The 16832-nt window shown below is 44.2% G+C and overlaps 2 protein-coding genes across 4 annotated transcripts in view; both read right to left on the reverse strand.

Annotated features, from left to right (window-relative positions):
* LOC109908643 (endonuclease/exonuclease/phosphatase family domain-containing protein 1) overlaps positions 1 to 973 on the reverse strand; it is a 28346-nt gene extending 27373 nt beyond the window's left edge. The window contains exon 1 of the mRNA XM_031793410.1: positions 1 to 973. This exon is cut by the window's left edge and continues 299 nt beyond it. Coding sequence (XP_031649270.1) covers positions 1 to 552 — 552 coding nt within the window. The 5' untranslated portion in view covers positions 553 to 973.
* Positions 974 to 9497: 8524 nt separating this feature from the next.
* LOC109907370 (septin-7) overlaps positions 9498 to 16832 on the reverse strand; it is a 43815-nt gene continuing 36480 nt past the window's right edge. For 2 of the 3 annotated variants that reach the window (XM_031793411.1, XM_031793413.1), the window contains 6 exons: positions 15037 to 15088; positions 14181 to 14306; positions 13488 to 13508; positions 12798 to 12933; positions 12366 to 12511; positions 9498 to 10711 (listed from right to left, as the gene is read on the reverse strand). In XM_031793411.1, coding sequence (XP_031649271.1) covers positions 10675 to 10711; positions 12366 to 12511; positions 12798 to 12933; positions 13488 to 13508; positions 14181 to 14306; positions 15037 to 15088 — 518 coding nt within the window. In that variant the 3' untranslated portion in view covers positions 9498 to 10674. The remainder of the gene's footprint in view (positions 10712 to 12365; positions 12512 to 12797; positions 12934 to 13487; positions 13509 to 14180; positions 14307 to 15036; positions 15089 to 16832) is intronic. The other variant, XM_031793412.1, reaches the window with a different exon arrangement.

Consider the following 16832-nt stretch of genomic DNA (forward strand, 5'->3'; position numbering starts at 1 on the left):
AAAGCGAATTTTGTCCAATAAAGATGAGTTTATGTGATTAACCCTCACCAAGTCTTCGATGCTTTTAAACGGACCGTTTTCCATCCGGTATTCTACTATGTTCTTCGCTATTTTATCCGTGATGCCACGGATGCTCATGAACTGCGCCGGTGTGGCGGTGTTGATGTTCATACCTGTGCTTGACAGGTGGGGCTCGAAGTCTTTACGCAGAGACGACGGTGAGTGTTGGGACGAACTCGTCCTGCTCGAGACGCATATTTCCAGTCTGATGATCTCCAGTTTGCCGGCACCGATTCCGCTCACGAGAGCCAAGTCCTCTACCTTTTTAAACCCCGCAATGCAGTTCCGGTACTCCACGATATTCTGCGCTACCGTGCGGTTCACTCCTGGTAAAGTCATCAGCTCCTCCTCGGTGGCTGTGTTGATATTCAACCGCTCTTGGTTCACGAGGATGTGGCTGAAGTTACACGCGGCGCTAAACTTGCGCTTGCTGTTGTTGAAATCCGTCGGGTCTTTGGGGATCGAGCGGTGGCACCCCAAATTCCCTCCCATGGCTGCGGCTCAGTTGGCAGGTCAATCCACCGGGGCTTGGAACAGTCTAGACCGGAGAGAGCGGCGAAGGCAGCAGCACCACAGCAGCAGGCGCACACGTGTAAAAGTAGCCTACAGTGTGATTGATCGACTCCTGCTCAGACATGCAAGACAGTTGTAGATGTGACAGTTCTACTAATTTACAGACATATGAGCCGTAGTATGTTTGTTTTTTCGGGATTAAAATAGTCAGAAAATACGCACAAAACAGCAGGTCCAATTCTTTAGTCGTTTAGCGGTCTGTCTCACTCCATTTTTATCATGAAGCCTCCTGGTGTTAGGTCCTTGCTGAATATTCAGGTACCGTCCACACCGGTCAGCTTGCCTAGAGGAACTAGCCGGTGGCGTGCTGGTGCTGCAGCACAGTGTTCGCGTTAAACGCCAGCTGGTCTCGTCGTCACACCAGGGGGGCGTGGCGCTAACCTTTTTTCAGTCCACATGTTTTACTGTGTCCTTGAAGAGGACTTCAGTTCTGACTCAATTGATCTACTTTACATTATAATGCATGTTTAAAATGGTTACAATCTAACGAGAGAAGAGCTCTCAATACAGGCTTTCACATGTAAAATGCAGACTAATATAATCCCTTTGTGTTATAAGGAATATTACAACGGGTTATAAAACACTTAATCCACATCAAAACCCTATTAAAACTCCTGATCTATTGGTTTATGTTTGACACCTCTGGTTACACAAGTGGTACACAGGATTTATTTTCATTGAGTTGGTGAAAAAACTCAAACACGGTAGCAACTCACATGTAGGTGCTCTTTATGAAAAGGAGAAGTGTGCATGATGATGAGATTTCTCTTTTCTCTTCTACAAAATAAGCTATTATTAAAACTAAAGTTGAGATATAAGATGTAATAGATGACTATAATAATATAAAACAATATTATGTGTAATATATTTTTTTACACAGACACTTCAACAAATAATACTCTCTCAGTTTTGCATTTCAAATAGTGTTACAACACTTAATTTATTTTCAGTAAATAAAACACAGATACAGTGGGGAGAACAAGTATTTGATACACTGCCGATTTTCCTACTTACAAAGCATGTAGAGGTCTGTCATTTTTTATCATAGGTACACTTCTACTGTGAGAGACGGAATCTAAAACAAAAATCCAGAAAATCACATTGTATGATTTTTAAGTAATTCATTTGCATTATATTGCATGACATAAGTATTTTATACATCAGAAAAGCAGAACTTAATATTTGGTACAGAAACCTTTGTTTGCAATTACAGAGATCATATGTTTCCTGTAGTTCTTGACCAGGTTTGCACACACTGAAGCAGGGATTTTGGCACACTCCTCCATACAGACCTTCTCCAGATCCTTCAGGTTTCAGGGCTGTCGCTGGGCAATACGGACTTTCAGCTCCCTCCAAAGATATTCTATTGGGTTCAGGTCTGGAGACTGGCTAGGCCACTCCAGGACCTTGAGATGCTTTTTACGGAGCCACTCCTTAGTTGCCCTGGCTGTGTGTTTCGGGTCATTGTCATGCTGGAAGACCCAGCCACGACCCATCTTCATTGCTCTTCATTGCTCTTACTTGAGGGAAGGAGGTTGTTGGCCATCCTCCCCTCAATACGGTGCAGTCGTCCTGTCCCCTTTGCAGAAAAGCATCCCCAAAGAATGATGTTTCCACCTCCATGCTTCACAGTTGGGATGGTGTTCTTGGGGTTGTACTCGTCCTTTTTCTTCCTCCAAACACGGCGAGTGGAATTTAGACCAAAAAGCTATATTTTTGTCTTATCAGACCACATGACCTGTCTAGATCATCCAGATGGTCATTGGCAAACTTCAGACGGGCCAGGACATGCGCTGGCTTGAGCAGGGGGACCTTGCGTGCGCTGCAGGATTTTAATGCATGACGGCATAATGTGTTATTTATGGTTTTCTTTGAGACTGTGGTCCCAGCTCTCTTCAGGTCATTGACCAGGTCCTGCCGTGTAGCTCTAGGCTGATCCCTCACCTTCCTCATGATCATTGATGCCCCACGAGGTGAGATCTTGCATGGAGCCCCAGACCGAGGGTGGGTGATTGACCGTCATCTTGAACTTCTTCCATTTTCTAATAATTGCGCCAACAGTTGTTGCTTTCTCACCAAGCTGCTTGCCTATTGTCCTGTAGCCCATCCCAGCCTTGTGCAGGTCTACAATTTTAACCCTGATGTCCTTACACAGCTCTCTGGTTTTGGCCATTGTGGAGAGGTTGGAGACTGTTTGATTGAGTGTGTGGACAGGTGTCTTTTATACTGGTAACGAGTTCAAACAGGTGCAGTTAATACAGGTAATGAGTGGAAAACAGGAGGGCTTCATAAAGAAAAACTAACAGGTCTCTGAGAGCTGGAATTCTTACTGGTTGGTAGGTGATCAAATACTTATGTCATGCAATAAAATGCAAATTAATTACTTAAAAATCATACAATGTGATTTTCTGGATTTTTATCTATAATAAAAATGACAGACCTCTACATGCTTTGTAAGTAGGAAAACCTGCAAAATCGGCAGTGTATCAAATACTTGTTCTCCCCACTGTATGGGTGCACTGCAAGCAGGGATAGAATATACATGTGTATTTCAAAGGTTAATATAGCCCACAGCTTCCAGTCTCTCTCGCTCTCTCATTCTCTCTAAAACTGAAATAAATTAGCTAGGCCCCATTTCTTCCCTCTCCGGTCAAATAGAAATATGCAGACAACAGAACAACCAATGAGAGAGAGGTGCTGAAGGTGGTCAGAGTTTTACATAACATGATGCATTGTGGCCAGTTTAAATGGACAACCAGGCTAAGTAATACCATTCTGGTTCTCTCCACGACAGGTTTTTTTTCTCCTCTGATTTCATTAGCATCTCATTAGCATTTTAGATTAGCCAAAAGGGGTTTATGTTGGATTTCATCTCTGGCTACATAAAGGTGGTGACAGATAAGCTGTCAAACTGTATAACAAGTTCTGAACTATGTAACAGAGCTGTACAACACTTAGTGTTTTGTTAGAATGTTAGAAGACTTAATAAAAAGCTATGTGGATGTTATGCTGTGAGGGTTCAGCATAACAAAGCAGTGGAATTCCCGTTTGGAACTGTGTATGCAGGCTTTTGCTCTAGCCCTGCTCTAAGCACACCTTATTCAGCAAATTTAGGCCTCCCCTGGAAGCTGTAGACAGGAAGATGTCTGAGTGCCATGCAGCATACACCGGTATGGTTCCACCACCAGTACTGATGGGGAAAGCCATGCATGCGCTGTTCCCATCACACCTCTTTATATAGCATCAGAGTGTTTCATGGCATGGCTCAAAGTCAAAACACTTCCACCTTTACTTGAACCCTGTTCTTATTTCACAATACCGAGGAGGTCGTAATCACTGACAAAACACCAACAGGTAATAAAGCTGTATGATGTCTACAGATGGATAAAAAACACAAAACAAGATGTACCAAAACAGCATGAATTCACAAAAGGATAACATAATAAAGTGATCACAGCCAAAAACAGCTGTAAAGATTTAGCTATCACGCAGTGATGACAGTCATGTCGAGGATCCTGTTTCCCCTACCAGTAACCCTGTGCTCTATTCCATGCCACTTCTTTGCCAATATTGACTCACTCTAGCTGTGGCTGCCAAGGCTCTGACCTGTCGAGCATGGAGCTGTAGCATGACCAGATCACAACCAACATTTTCTCTTCTTGGCCCCTATCCAACTTTTCTCAATTACTCTGATCATTTCACCACATAAACTAACTTGCCCATGTGGACACAGACAAGTATACAAAGTGTGTCTCAGTATGCAAGACTGGTGCTAGCACTGCCAAGGTAGTGGGTTCAATTCCCACAGGGGTCAACATAATAAAAATGTATGCACTCACCAACTAAGTGGCTTTGGAGACAGGTACACACATAGGCTGTTTACACAGGCAGTCCATTTCTGATCTTTGTCCCACCAATAGGTATTTTGACCAATCACATCAGATCTTTTCACATAAGATCTTTTTCAGAAAAAAATATCAGAATTGGGATGCCTGTGTAAACGTAGCCATAGATGCACAAAGATACACAGACACAATCATTGTCTGGTCCAATGACGTAATGGGATTCTGGCTAACAAAAGGCCCGTCTCCATGGTGGCAGAGACCACAGGTGGTGAAACAGTGCAGACCCACATACAAAATAGAATCTGGCCCCTGATCCCTTAGTGGGTCCAAAACTGAGAGGCCCGTTAGACTAACGTACTGCTGTGTTACCCTATTGTGTGACACAACGAGAGTGTGGCACACCTAGCGAGTGCACTGTGTGTGTTTTCTGGGCTCCCTGCTTGTACCATCAAACCCCTGCACTTATCCAGAACGCTGCAGCCCGCTTGGTTTTCAACCTTCCAAAGTTCTCCCATGTCTCCCCACTCTTCCACACTCCACCGGCTTCCAATCTCGCATCCACTACAAGACCACTGTTCTTGCCTACGGAGCAGCAAGAGGAACTGTCCCTCCCTACCTTCTGGCTATGCTAAAACCTGACAACCCAACCCGAGCACCTCCGTTCTGCCACCTCTGGTCTCTTGGCCCTCACACACCTACGAGAGGGCAGCTCCCGCTCAGCCCAGTCAAAGCTCTTCTCTGTCCTGGCACCTCAAATGGTGGAACCATCTTCCCCCTGAAGCTAGGTCAGCAGAGTCACTGCCCATCTTCCCCCTGAAGCTAGGACAGCAGAGTCACTGCCCATCTTCCCCCTGAAGCTAGGACAGCAGAGTCACAGCCCATCTTCCCCCTGAAGCTAGGACAGCAGAGTCACTGCCCATCTTCCCCCTGAAGCTAGGACAGCAGAGTCAATGCCCATCTTCCCCTGAAGCGAGGACAGCAGAGTCACTGCCCATCTTCCCCCTGAAGCTAGGACAGCAGTCACTGCCCATGCCAGCTAGTGTTTGGGCAGAACCCTAATCTTCCTTATGTACTGGATGACAAGCCACCAGCACTGGAAGGGACCAGTGTGAGTGCATAGGTGGGACAGCACCTTTGGGGGGCCAGGGGGGTCTACTAAGCTATATGGGACTGTTTTAAGGTCAGACCAATGATCATTTAGCTATTTGATTTAGAATTGTAATACCCCTTGAAGTCTCCCGAAAATATAATACAAATATTTTATGAAAAATGTTTTTTGGCCTTACTGCTGCTAGCCCATCCAAACACATTGAATAACATATTCCCTACATGAAACAACAGATAGTCCCCCCCAAAAATGTCTAAAGGAAGTTTGTTCTGAAGTAAATGTCCAATATCTGATAGATATAAGAAAGATGAGGAGACATTACAACATCTTGACGTATTTGAACCCTTATTTTTGGCACTAAACAGTTTCCATTCATTTTTTCAAATGGTACCGGGGGACCTTCAGACGAGTATTGTGAGGCCTGTGGGCGTCCTAGAGCAAAACAGTCAGTATCTGGTGTGACAACCACCATTTGCCTCATGCAGCGCGACATCTCCTTCACATAGAGATGATCAGGCTGTTGATTGTTGCCTGAGGAATGTTGTCCCACTCCTCTTCAATGGCTAAGAGAAGTTGTTGGATATTGTCGGGAACTGGAACACGCTGTCGTACATGTCGATCCAGAGCATCCCAAACATGCTCAATGGGTGACATGTCTGGTGAGTATGCAGGGCATGGAAGACCTGAGGTGATGGTGGCGGATGAAGGGCACGACAATGGGCCTCGGGATCTCAACACAGTAATCTGTGCATTCAAATTGTCAAATGCAATTGTGTTCCCTGTCTGTAGTTTATGCCTATCCATACCATAACCCCACCACCACCATGGGGCACTCTGTTCAGAACATTGACATCAGCAAACCGCTCACCCACACAAAACCACGATTCATCTGGGTAGAGCATACTTCTCCAGCTTGCCAGTGGTCATTGAAGGTGAGTATTTTCCCACTGAAATTGGATATGACGACAAACTGCAGTCAGGTCAAGACCCTAGTGAGGATGACGAGCACGCAGATGAGCTTCCCCGAGACGGTTCGTGACAGTTTGAGCAGAAATTCATCAGGTTGTGCAAATCCACAGTTTCATCATCCGTCTGGGTGGCTGGTCTCAGACGATCCCGAGGTGAAGAAGCCTGATGTGGAGGTCCTGGGCTGGCGTGGTTACACGTGGTCTGCAGTTGTGAGGTCGGTTGGACGTACTGCCAAATTCTCTAAAATTACGTTGGAGGCAACCGCTTCAGTGGACATTTCTGCAGTCAGCATGCCAGTTGCACACTCCCTCATAATTGACATCTGTGGCATTATGTTGTGTGACAAAACTGCATATTTTAAATTGGCCTTTTATTGTCCCCAGCACAAGGGGCACCTGTGAAATGATCATACTGTTTAATCAGCTTCTTGATATGCCACACTGGTCAGGTGGATTGATTGTCTTGGCAAAGGAAAATTGCTCACTAACATGGATGCAAACAAATTTGTGCACAAAACTTTGACAGAAATAAGCTTTTGTTGGTTTGGTCAATTTCTGGGATATTTTATTTCAGCTCATAAAACATGGGCCCAACACTTTCCATGTGGTGTTTATATTGTTGTTCAGTGTAGTTTGTAGGCCAAACCGTTCGGACGCTACATACGATTTTATGAGAAGACCACATTTTTGGCATGTCCCATGGTTTGACAAACACCACTCTAGCTCGGTCACCTTTCACCGCAGGTGCGGAAGTGCAACATACTGTAGGCTGATGTCGCACTTTTGCATACAAAGCAACAACAAAAAAACATCTCTAGCTTAAATTGAAAGATTTTTTATGGGGATTTAAAAATGCTATTTAGATTTCCACTGTGGCACAGACATCAACTTTAGGGGGTTAAATAATCCACACAACACAGCACCCCCACTCACCTAGCTATCTTAACATGAATGCACTAACTGTAAGTCGCTCTGTATAAGAGCGTCTGTTAAATTACTAAAATGTAATATGTAAAAATGTGTGTACTGTGCATGTGTCACAGAGTGTGTTTTTGTGTTGCCTTGTCCAAGCCACACAGAGAAAAAAGCTAAAACACGTTGACAGCCACAGTGTGAAATCTTCTCCCTCCGCAGGCTGTCTGCTTGGACCCACTCCAGCACACCACACACACAGAGCTCCAAAAACACAAAGGTCATCGTCAAAATGAGCAATTTAGCAGAACAAACACTGCAAGCCAAGTCAGAGGACTGTATTTAGCAAGAGCCTCCTGTGTTTCACCAGCTATGGAACAGTATTTGGCAGGAAGGAGGTCTCAGGGGTGATAGACTAGAGAAAAGCACTGAGTGGTGTGGACAGCGAAAATAAATTGAAGCGTCGTAGTGTTATGTAAGAAAGATCAGATCCAGTTTCCCATGGACCAGGCAGCAAGAGACTGCTGATGAGAGTGGTTTAGCATTAGTAACCACTCCACTGAGGCAGAGCTAAATGGGGCACTGTAAATATTTAGGGAGCCTTATACTAAATGGACCTCAAGGTGACAATAAATAGAGATGATAGAAAGTTTGAGGAAGATCTGTCAGTTTCTTCATAGCTCCCTAGCAGGTCAATACAGTATGTGATCAAAATGCACTATGGCACAACTGAACTTATATCCAATGACTTTGAGTGGAGTAATTGGGCGGTACTCTTAGTGCAATGGCCATTACTAAAAACCTGGTTAATAGGGATGTTCAGTCTGGACCGCATGGCTCCAGGGGTGCTGAGCACAGAGCGAGGAAATGAACCTTGACCATTGTCCAGTTTGACTTGGCTAGGATGATGTGGTCAGACAGACACCAAGGACCAACGCCAACACAGCTTTCTGTGTCAAAGGGTGTTGGTCCGCAGTTGACCCAATATCAATTGACAGGCTTTTACTGATGAACTATTACGATCAGCTAATTCCTAGATCACCATTGTCTCTTGCTCCATTTTAGGTCAAACCTTACCAATGATTCATTATTTTGTCTCAAAATCATCCATCCCAACAGGATGGTTCCGAAGTTTATTCAGATGCCCGAGATTTAGTCCAAGTCACAACTGATTTTTATCTTGTAGGCCTATTAGTATGTGCTAAGTAAGCACTATATTTCCTCGACCAAGGAATTCTTGCTTGCCACTTACATCAGGTGAGAGCCTACCTACTTTTACCTTCAGTCTCTTTCACCTGAAGTGGGTAAAAGGCATCAAAGGTAATCTGCCATCTCCCTCAATGAACTCTCGAGTCCATTTGTCTATTCAGGAGGATTCAGGTCTGGAGTACACCATGACAAGATGATCAGGTCTAAAGAGCAGAATGTTCACGGGGCACAGAGAGTGTGTGTGTGATAAGACTGATCAATCAGCCTGTAAACTCCTGAGATATGCCCTATGACTGCATGGCAGGGTTCCCCAACTGACAGCCCAGTCATTTTATTTGGCCATCCCAAGTTCTGAGCCGTTATATTTTATTATTAAAAAATATATACATATCGTTGTTGGAACCGAAGACTAAAAACACCAGGAAATCAGCTCCAAGTGATTTAAAATTGTGGAATTCTGTTCCATTTATTCCCACACATAATACATACGTGATCGTATACAAAATGTAAGAAAGGTTTGAAATAATGTCAAATATCTCTTTGGGCTTCTTGTGGTCAATTTGTAGACTGCAAATTATTTTTAATTATGTTCCGGACCCCCAAATACCTGCTCAAGAAAAAACTAAAACAATTGGGCCGAATGTAGTTGATGATCCCTATTGTATGGGATATGGTGGAGTCAGTAGTTATTCACTGGCCCCTGCTGGTGAAATATAGCGTGCATCTTGGTGTGGGGGACATAACGCCGACGACAGCTTTTGGCTTGTAACTGGAATCAAAGGCGAGCTAAGCAGCATCATACCACACTAATTCACTTCCATCTCAACAAAAAGCTTATTTTATTCCACTTATTTCAATAAAACCAACTGGGGTTGTATCATCATAAGTTTATTATGACTACAATAAAAAAAATAAAGAGATGCATTACATGAACAGAGTTAAATGTGATGTAAGGGAAGGGAACCCCATCGTTGTTTATTACAGTCAATACAGACCTGTTTACAGTCATTGGTCATTGTAAGTAAACTACATCAGGGTTATGTTAACGGGTTGAGTTAACAACCAAACTTTCCTCCCCCACCGTCTTCTAAAACAGGGTTTCCCAGCCCTGGTCAAGGGGGCCTACTGTGTAGCAGCTGGAGTGAAATTCAGTATGCAGAGTAAACCTCAAAGACCAGAATGGAGAAATGCCTACAAACACAAAATGAAAAATGTAACGATTACTGTAGCAGGGCCAATATAATAGAGAGAGAGGAAAAAAAGGACAAAATAACCAGCAATGAAACGTTCTAATATGACTGAAGTTATACACAGCGGTCCATGGCTAGATGATTTAAATGACAAGAATTGGAAGAGGATAACATTTTTGGATGAGGGCCAAAAAATAACAACGATAACTAAATAATTAAAAAACAACAATTGTTATAAAAAGAAAAACGCCTGAGGTGTGTAGCTTGGTGTGTAGCTTGGGGTGTAGCTTGATGTGTAGCTTGGTGTGTAGCTTCCTACTCCGCAGTTTGGTCATTTGGTGTTAAATAGAACACTACAACAAAGTTGTGTCTCCAAGGTCATCTAACTAGAAAGAGGATAAGAAAGCAAGTCTTGTGGCATTCTGGGTTTCAAAAAGAAAAGGGAATCGTCTCTGAAATCATGAAATAGCTCATACCGGTGTGTTTTGTTGTGTGTGACTGCGTGTGCTTGAGAACTGCGAACCAAAAAACATGATTGTACAACAGTCTAACATGCCTGTTTCAGAGAGAATAAGAAAGGTCTTTGGGGAGGAGAGCGAGAGAACAGAAAGGAGACACGTTCCAGGACTGAGCATGTCTGTGACCGTGGGTCTAATGTAGGACCCCAGGTAGAACCCCCCCAGACATACCACACTGCTCCTCCATGCATACACACAGTAACAGGTTGTTGGTTGACAGACAAACTGACAGTCCAGGTTGGGAAATTGGCAACTAGTACATTGTCACACGGTGGTCTTGCCGAAATACTTTTAAAATATCTTCTTCTTTTTGTTCTTTTCCAGGGTTCTGTAGGGGCGTGAGAGAGAGAGGAGAAAAGAGATGAAAGAGAGACATTACTAAATTGATTGAGGCAGAGCTCTTTATAATGAGCTGTGTATGCAGTATATGCTGCGCTGTGTACCCTTGAGACACATTTGTTTATGTACCCTTGCGCTGTGTACCCTTGAGACACATTTGTTTACGTACCTTTGCACTGTGTACCCTTGAGACACATTTGTTTATGTACCCTTGCGCTGTGTAGCCTTGAGACACATTTGTTTACGTACCCTTGCACTGTGTACCCTTGAGACACATTTGTTTATGTACCCTTGCGCTGTGTACCCTTGAGACACATTTGTTTACGTACCCTTGCACTGTGTACCCTTGAGACACATTTGTTTATGTACCCTTGCGCTGTGTAGCCTTGAGACACATTTGTTTATGTACCCTTGCGCTGTGTAGCCTTGAGACACATTTGTTTATGTACCCTTGCGCTGTGTACCCTTGACACATTTGTTTACGTACCCTTGCGCTGTGTACCCTTGAGACACATTTGTTTATGTACCCTTGCGCTGTGTAGCCTTGAGACACATTTGTTTACGTACCCTTGCACTGTGTACCCTTGAGACACATTTGTTTATGTACCCTTGCGCTGTGTACCCTTGAGACACATTTGTTTACGTACCCTTGCACTGTGTACCCTTGAGACACATTTGTTTATGTACCCTTGCGCTGTGTAGCCTTGAGACACATTTGTTTATGTACCCTTGCGCTGTGTACCCTTGACACATTTGTTTACGTACCCTTGCGCTGTGTACCCTTGAGACACATTTGTTTATGTACCCTTGCGCTGTGTAGCCTTGAGACACATTTGTTTACGTACCCTTGCGCTGTGTACCCTTGAGACACATTTGTTTACGTACCCTTGCGCTGTGTACCCTTGAGACACATTTGTTTACGTACCCTTGCGCTGTGTACCTTGTGACACATTTGTTTACATACCCTTGCGCTGTGTACCCTTGAGACACATTTGTTTCTTCCAAAATAATAACCTTCCATCATATTCTATGATGGTACAGGATGAGGTGAGGAGGAAAGCCCTAGTCATAGACGTTCTCTCTGCTACTGCACGACAAGCGGTACCAGAGCACCATGTCTAGGACCAAAAGGCTCCTTAACAGCTTCTATCCTCAAGCCGTAAGACTGCTGAACAATTCATCAAATGGCCACCTGGACTATTTACATTGACCCCCCCCCCACCTATTTGTTTTTACACTGCTGCTACTCGCTGTTTATTATCTACTATGCATAGTTGCTTTACCCCCACCTACATGTACAAATGACCTCTAACCTGTACCCCCTGTATACAGCCTCGTTATTGTTAAAATATTGTGTTACTTTTTACTGTAGTTTATTTGGTAAATATTTTCTTAACTCTTCTTGAACTGCATTGTTGGTTAAGGGCTTGTAAGTAAAGCGTTTCACTGTCAGGTCTACACCTGTTGTATTAGGCGCATGTGACAAATAAAGTTAGATTTGATTTGTGTAGAAAAACACATACTGCATTATATGACACTGAAAAAAAACATGAATAATTGTTCACGGTTGACTCCATGCAATATAGTTCTATAGGAATGTACGTGTTGGCCATCTTCTTCATGTGAGTAGCAGCGTGCTGTACCTGGATGCGTCTAGTTTCTGTTGCTCCAGCACCCTCTGCTGTGCCTCCCAGTTGTGCTTCTCGTCCTCCAGCTGGCGTCTCTTCTCCTCCAGCTCCTTGTGCTGGGCCTCCAGGTTCTTCTTCATCTGCTCATGGCGCCGCTGGAGCTGCAGACAGGACAGTTTGCACCCTTTGCATGGCTGGAGTCTAGTGTGTGTGTGTGTGTGTGTGTGTGTGTGTGTGTGTGTGTGTGTGTGTGTGTGAGAGATATATTCATGTGTCTGTGTGAGTGTGTTAGATGCATCTATTTTCTATGAATACATTGTTAATTAAAACATACAAATGTAACCATTCAAACTGGTGTCTTTAAGTGAGATTGCTCCATTAATAAATAAACAAGGGGTGAGTGAGTGAGTTTTAGTGGTGTGAAGGTGTTCTGTTAGGTTCCTGTACCTCTAGCTCAGAGTCTTTGAGCTTCTGGATCTTCTCCTTGACCTTCATCTCAAACACCTGCTCCATTTCCATCTCCATCTTCTCCATCTTGGTCACGTGCTCCCTCCTCTCCTCCTCCATCTGGGCCAGGGGACTCCTGCAGGGTTGAGGCACACACACATCATCCACCAGTCTGGAGGCCTTACACCCCAGCTCTAGCCCAGAGTAGTCAAACTCAGACTTTGGGCCAGGGTGGAAATTCCTGTCACGATCTCTCCTGCATACACTTATGCCTGGAGGAGGAGGAGAGAGGAAGGCCTTGGATATGGAAGACAGAGCAATTCAATGAGAGGATAATATTAATTTCTGTTAGTAAAGCAAAGCCATTGCGTCGCTGAGTTAGTGAACGCCAAGCCGCCAAAAGCTCTATTGGTACAGTTGCTAAGTGAAGCTCACAAAAAAAGCAAGAGCCTAATCATAGGACAAAAATGACTTTCCAGGAAGACTATTCTACCAACTAGTATTCAATGAAGACTTCTGGGCAGTTTCCTAATGCTGTAGAATGATTTCATGTATTGTGACCTGGTAGGGGCCTCCAGCCTATAATAAAGAACAGCATCTCTATAGAAACACAGGGAATGTACGAGGCAGACGGAAAAACAGAGAGGAAGTAGAAACGGAGCCAACTTGAAGAACTCAAATTACACTTACATGCCTTCACTTGTGTCAAATCTAAAAAAAGAGAAACACACACACTTAGCATGCTGATATGATGACCATGCTGATATGATGACCATGCTGATATGATGACCATGCTGATATGATGACCATGCTGATATGATGACCATGCTGATATGATGACCATGCTGATATGATGACCATGCTGATATGATGACCATGCTGATATGATGACCATGCTGATATGATGACCATGCTGATATGATGACCATGCTGATATGATGACCATGCTGATATGATGACCATGCTGATATGATGACCATGCATTAGAGAGCTATTAGCTAGCTAATGAGAACGAATGCTGGTGGTTACTGTGACATTACGGTGCATTATTTTAGTGAGGTTCTCTATGCTTGGCTGTGAATTAGCAGTAGTTAAGGCTCATTAGACTGTTAGATCCAGCCCAGATTCTGGGCTGTGTGTGTGTGTGACTGTTAGATCCAGCCCAGATTCTGGGCTGTGTGTGTGGGTGACTGTTAGATCCAGCCCAGATTCTGGGCTGTGTGTGTGGGTGACTGTTCGTCCCTGTGATCAGGGGAGAGGATTGCAGTAGTGCAGGGCCTTGTCTCAATCCTTTCTTCCACACTGATCCAGAACTGCAATGGAGAGAAATGAAAAACATAACCACTTACAAACACCTTTGGTGGACTGTTGGTTAGTACTAACTTGGTCATTGGTCCCTTGTTCTTGTTGTTGTCCACTCCGTTGTATGTGACGGCTGCTAGCTTCCTGCTGCGGTAGTTCTCATAGTGGACGTTGTTAGTCACATCCTTCAGGTCCTGCATGTGGGTTCTGGACCAAATCAAATTAAAACTTTATTTAAACTGCATGTAGGTTCTGGAACAAGAAGACAGAACAACGCAAATAAAACTTTATTTAAACTCAAATTAACCACAGCAATAAACTTTACAGTAAAAAAAACAGTGACACTAAAAGACATTTAAACAGTCAGAGAGAGCAGTGAGGAACGATATGGCACTGAGAACTGGCACCATGATGTCTCTGCCGATGCTCATGCAGAGTGTAAAACAGGACACTAAAAGACATTTAAACAGTCAGAGAGAGCAGTGAGGAACGATATGGCACTGAGAACTGGCACCATGATGTCTCTGCCGATGCTCATGCAGAGTGTAAAACAGGACACTAAAAGACATTTAAACAGTCAGAGAGAGCAGTGAGGAACGATATGGCACTGAGAACTGGCACCATAATGTCTCTGCCGACGCTCATGCAGAGTGTAAAACAGGACACTAAAAGACATTTAAACAGTCAGAGAGAGCAGTGAGGAACGATATGGCACTGAGAACTGGCACCATAATGTCTCTGCCGATGCTCATGCAGAGTGTAAAACAGTGACACTAAAAGACATTTAAACAGTCAGCGAGAGCAGTGAGGAACGATATGGCACTGAGAACTGGCACCATAATGTCTCTGCCGATGCTCATGCAGAGTGTAAAACAGGACACTCAGTGGTGCATGACCATCGTGCAGAGGAATGTGTTTGTGTGTGTTGGAACAGTACCTGATGAGCATGTTCCTCAGGATGGTGAAGTCACAGTGCTCTCCATTCTCCACTAGAGAGAGTCAGACACACAGGCAGAGACAGAGACAGAGAGAGAGAGAGAGAGAGAGAGTTGTCAGTTACCACAAGGGGGTGTGACAGTTACAGGAGGGAGATGGAGAGCTAGTCACTGCTGAAGGGAAGACCTCACGTCCACGCTCCTCGTAACCCATCGGAGAAGGTCACAGGGGAGGGGCCTCTGGCTTTCTCATCCAAGAGAGATTGCGTGGAGTAGACAGGAAGGAGAGTCTGGGTGTAATACTGTCAGCAGTCACAGTGTGGTGCCAGACACCATGTATACTCCCACATACACTAGTTCCCCTGAGGTTTCTGCCTGACTGCTGTGTGTAGGGAGTGGATCACATAGCTGAAGTGTGGCCTTCCCCTCTCCCTCTCTATATTTATACACTTACACGGTGCCGGAAACATTTTTTGGTAATCCAAAACTCACTCCCCATGGGCGGGTTTCATGCAACCGCCAGAGGTACTGTAGTCGTAGTAACCGCACAGTTCATCCAGTCGAAAGAACACAACTTTACTATCTTAAACCAAAATTACAGCATCTCACATACACTACAGACCAAAGAGATACAGAGCTGTATCTGAATGGTAGAGTTTAGAGTAGAGCTGACTTTCCCATCTACTCTTGCAGCGGTACAAAACAGTGGGGAGCAGAGAGGGGACATTCATTCACTTCTGGGGTTGGAGTGTATTCTCGTGTGTGTACACATGACCTGAGCTCTGGGGTCATGAGGTTAAAGTTCAAAATAGCTAGCTAAACTTCATACAGGTCCACTCTACTAAGACAAGTGCTGTTGAGTCGAGAATCATTTAGAGGGAGTGGTGCTAAAGCAGCTTCCTGTCGGCCTGTCTGTCTAGCATCAAAGAGAACTGAACACATATCCTGTCGGTCTGTCTGTCTAGCATCAAAGAGAACTGAACACATATCCTGTCGGTCTGTCTGTCTAGCATCAAAGAGAACTGAACACATATCCTGTCGGTCTGTCTGTCTAGCATCAAAGAGAACTGAACACATATCCTGTCGGTCTGTCTGTCTAGCATCAAAGAGAACTGAACACATATCCTGTCGGTCTGTCTGTCTAGCATCAAAGAGAACTGAACACATATCCTGTCGGTCTGTCTGTCTAGCATCGAAGAGAACTGAACACATATCCTGTCGGTCTGTCTGTCTAGCATCAAAGAGAACTGAACACATATCCTGTCGGTCTGTCTGTCTAGCATCAAAGAGAACTGAACGCATATCCTGTCGGTCTGTCTAGCATCAAAGAGAACTGAACACATATCCTGTCGGTCTGTCTAGCATCAAAGAGAACTGAACACATATCCTGTCGGTCTGTCTGTCTAGCATCAAAGAGAACTGAACACATATCCTGTTGAATAGAACACATCTGTCTGTTACATACAGGACTCTCCTCAAAACACACCCTCCATCTAAAAGGGCCTGTTATATGCCGAGTTGATACATAGCAATGGTCATTTCATCTCTAAGCTTTTCCTTTGTTAAGACATTAACAAATGTCATGTTTGTCGTATGCAAAATGACCGAAGTACTACTCTATTTGTTAAGAACATTCCATGGTCATTAAGTCACCAGTAGATAAAGCGGAGTATATACCGGACTGACGTAACTGGTCAGACAGGAACACACACATCACTCAGGGCCAGAGATAACATAGCAAGTGAATGTTTATAACACAACATAACTAAAGGTCAACTGCTGGGCAGGAGGCTACTGA

Source organism: Oncorhynchus kisutch, linkage group LG17, assembly GCF_002021735.2.
Source record: "Oncorhynchus kisutch isolate 150728-3 linkage group LG17, Okis_V2, whole genome shotgun sequence".
NCBI lineage: Eukaryota > Metazoa > Chordata > Actinopteri > Salmoniformes > Salmonidae > Oncorhynchus > Oncorhynchus kisutch.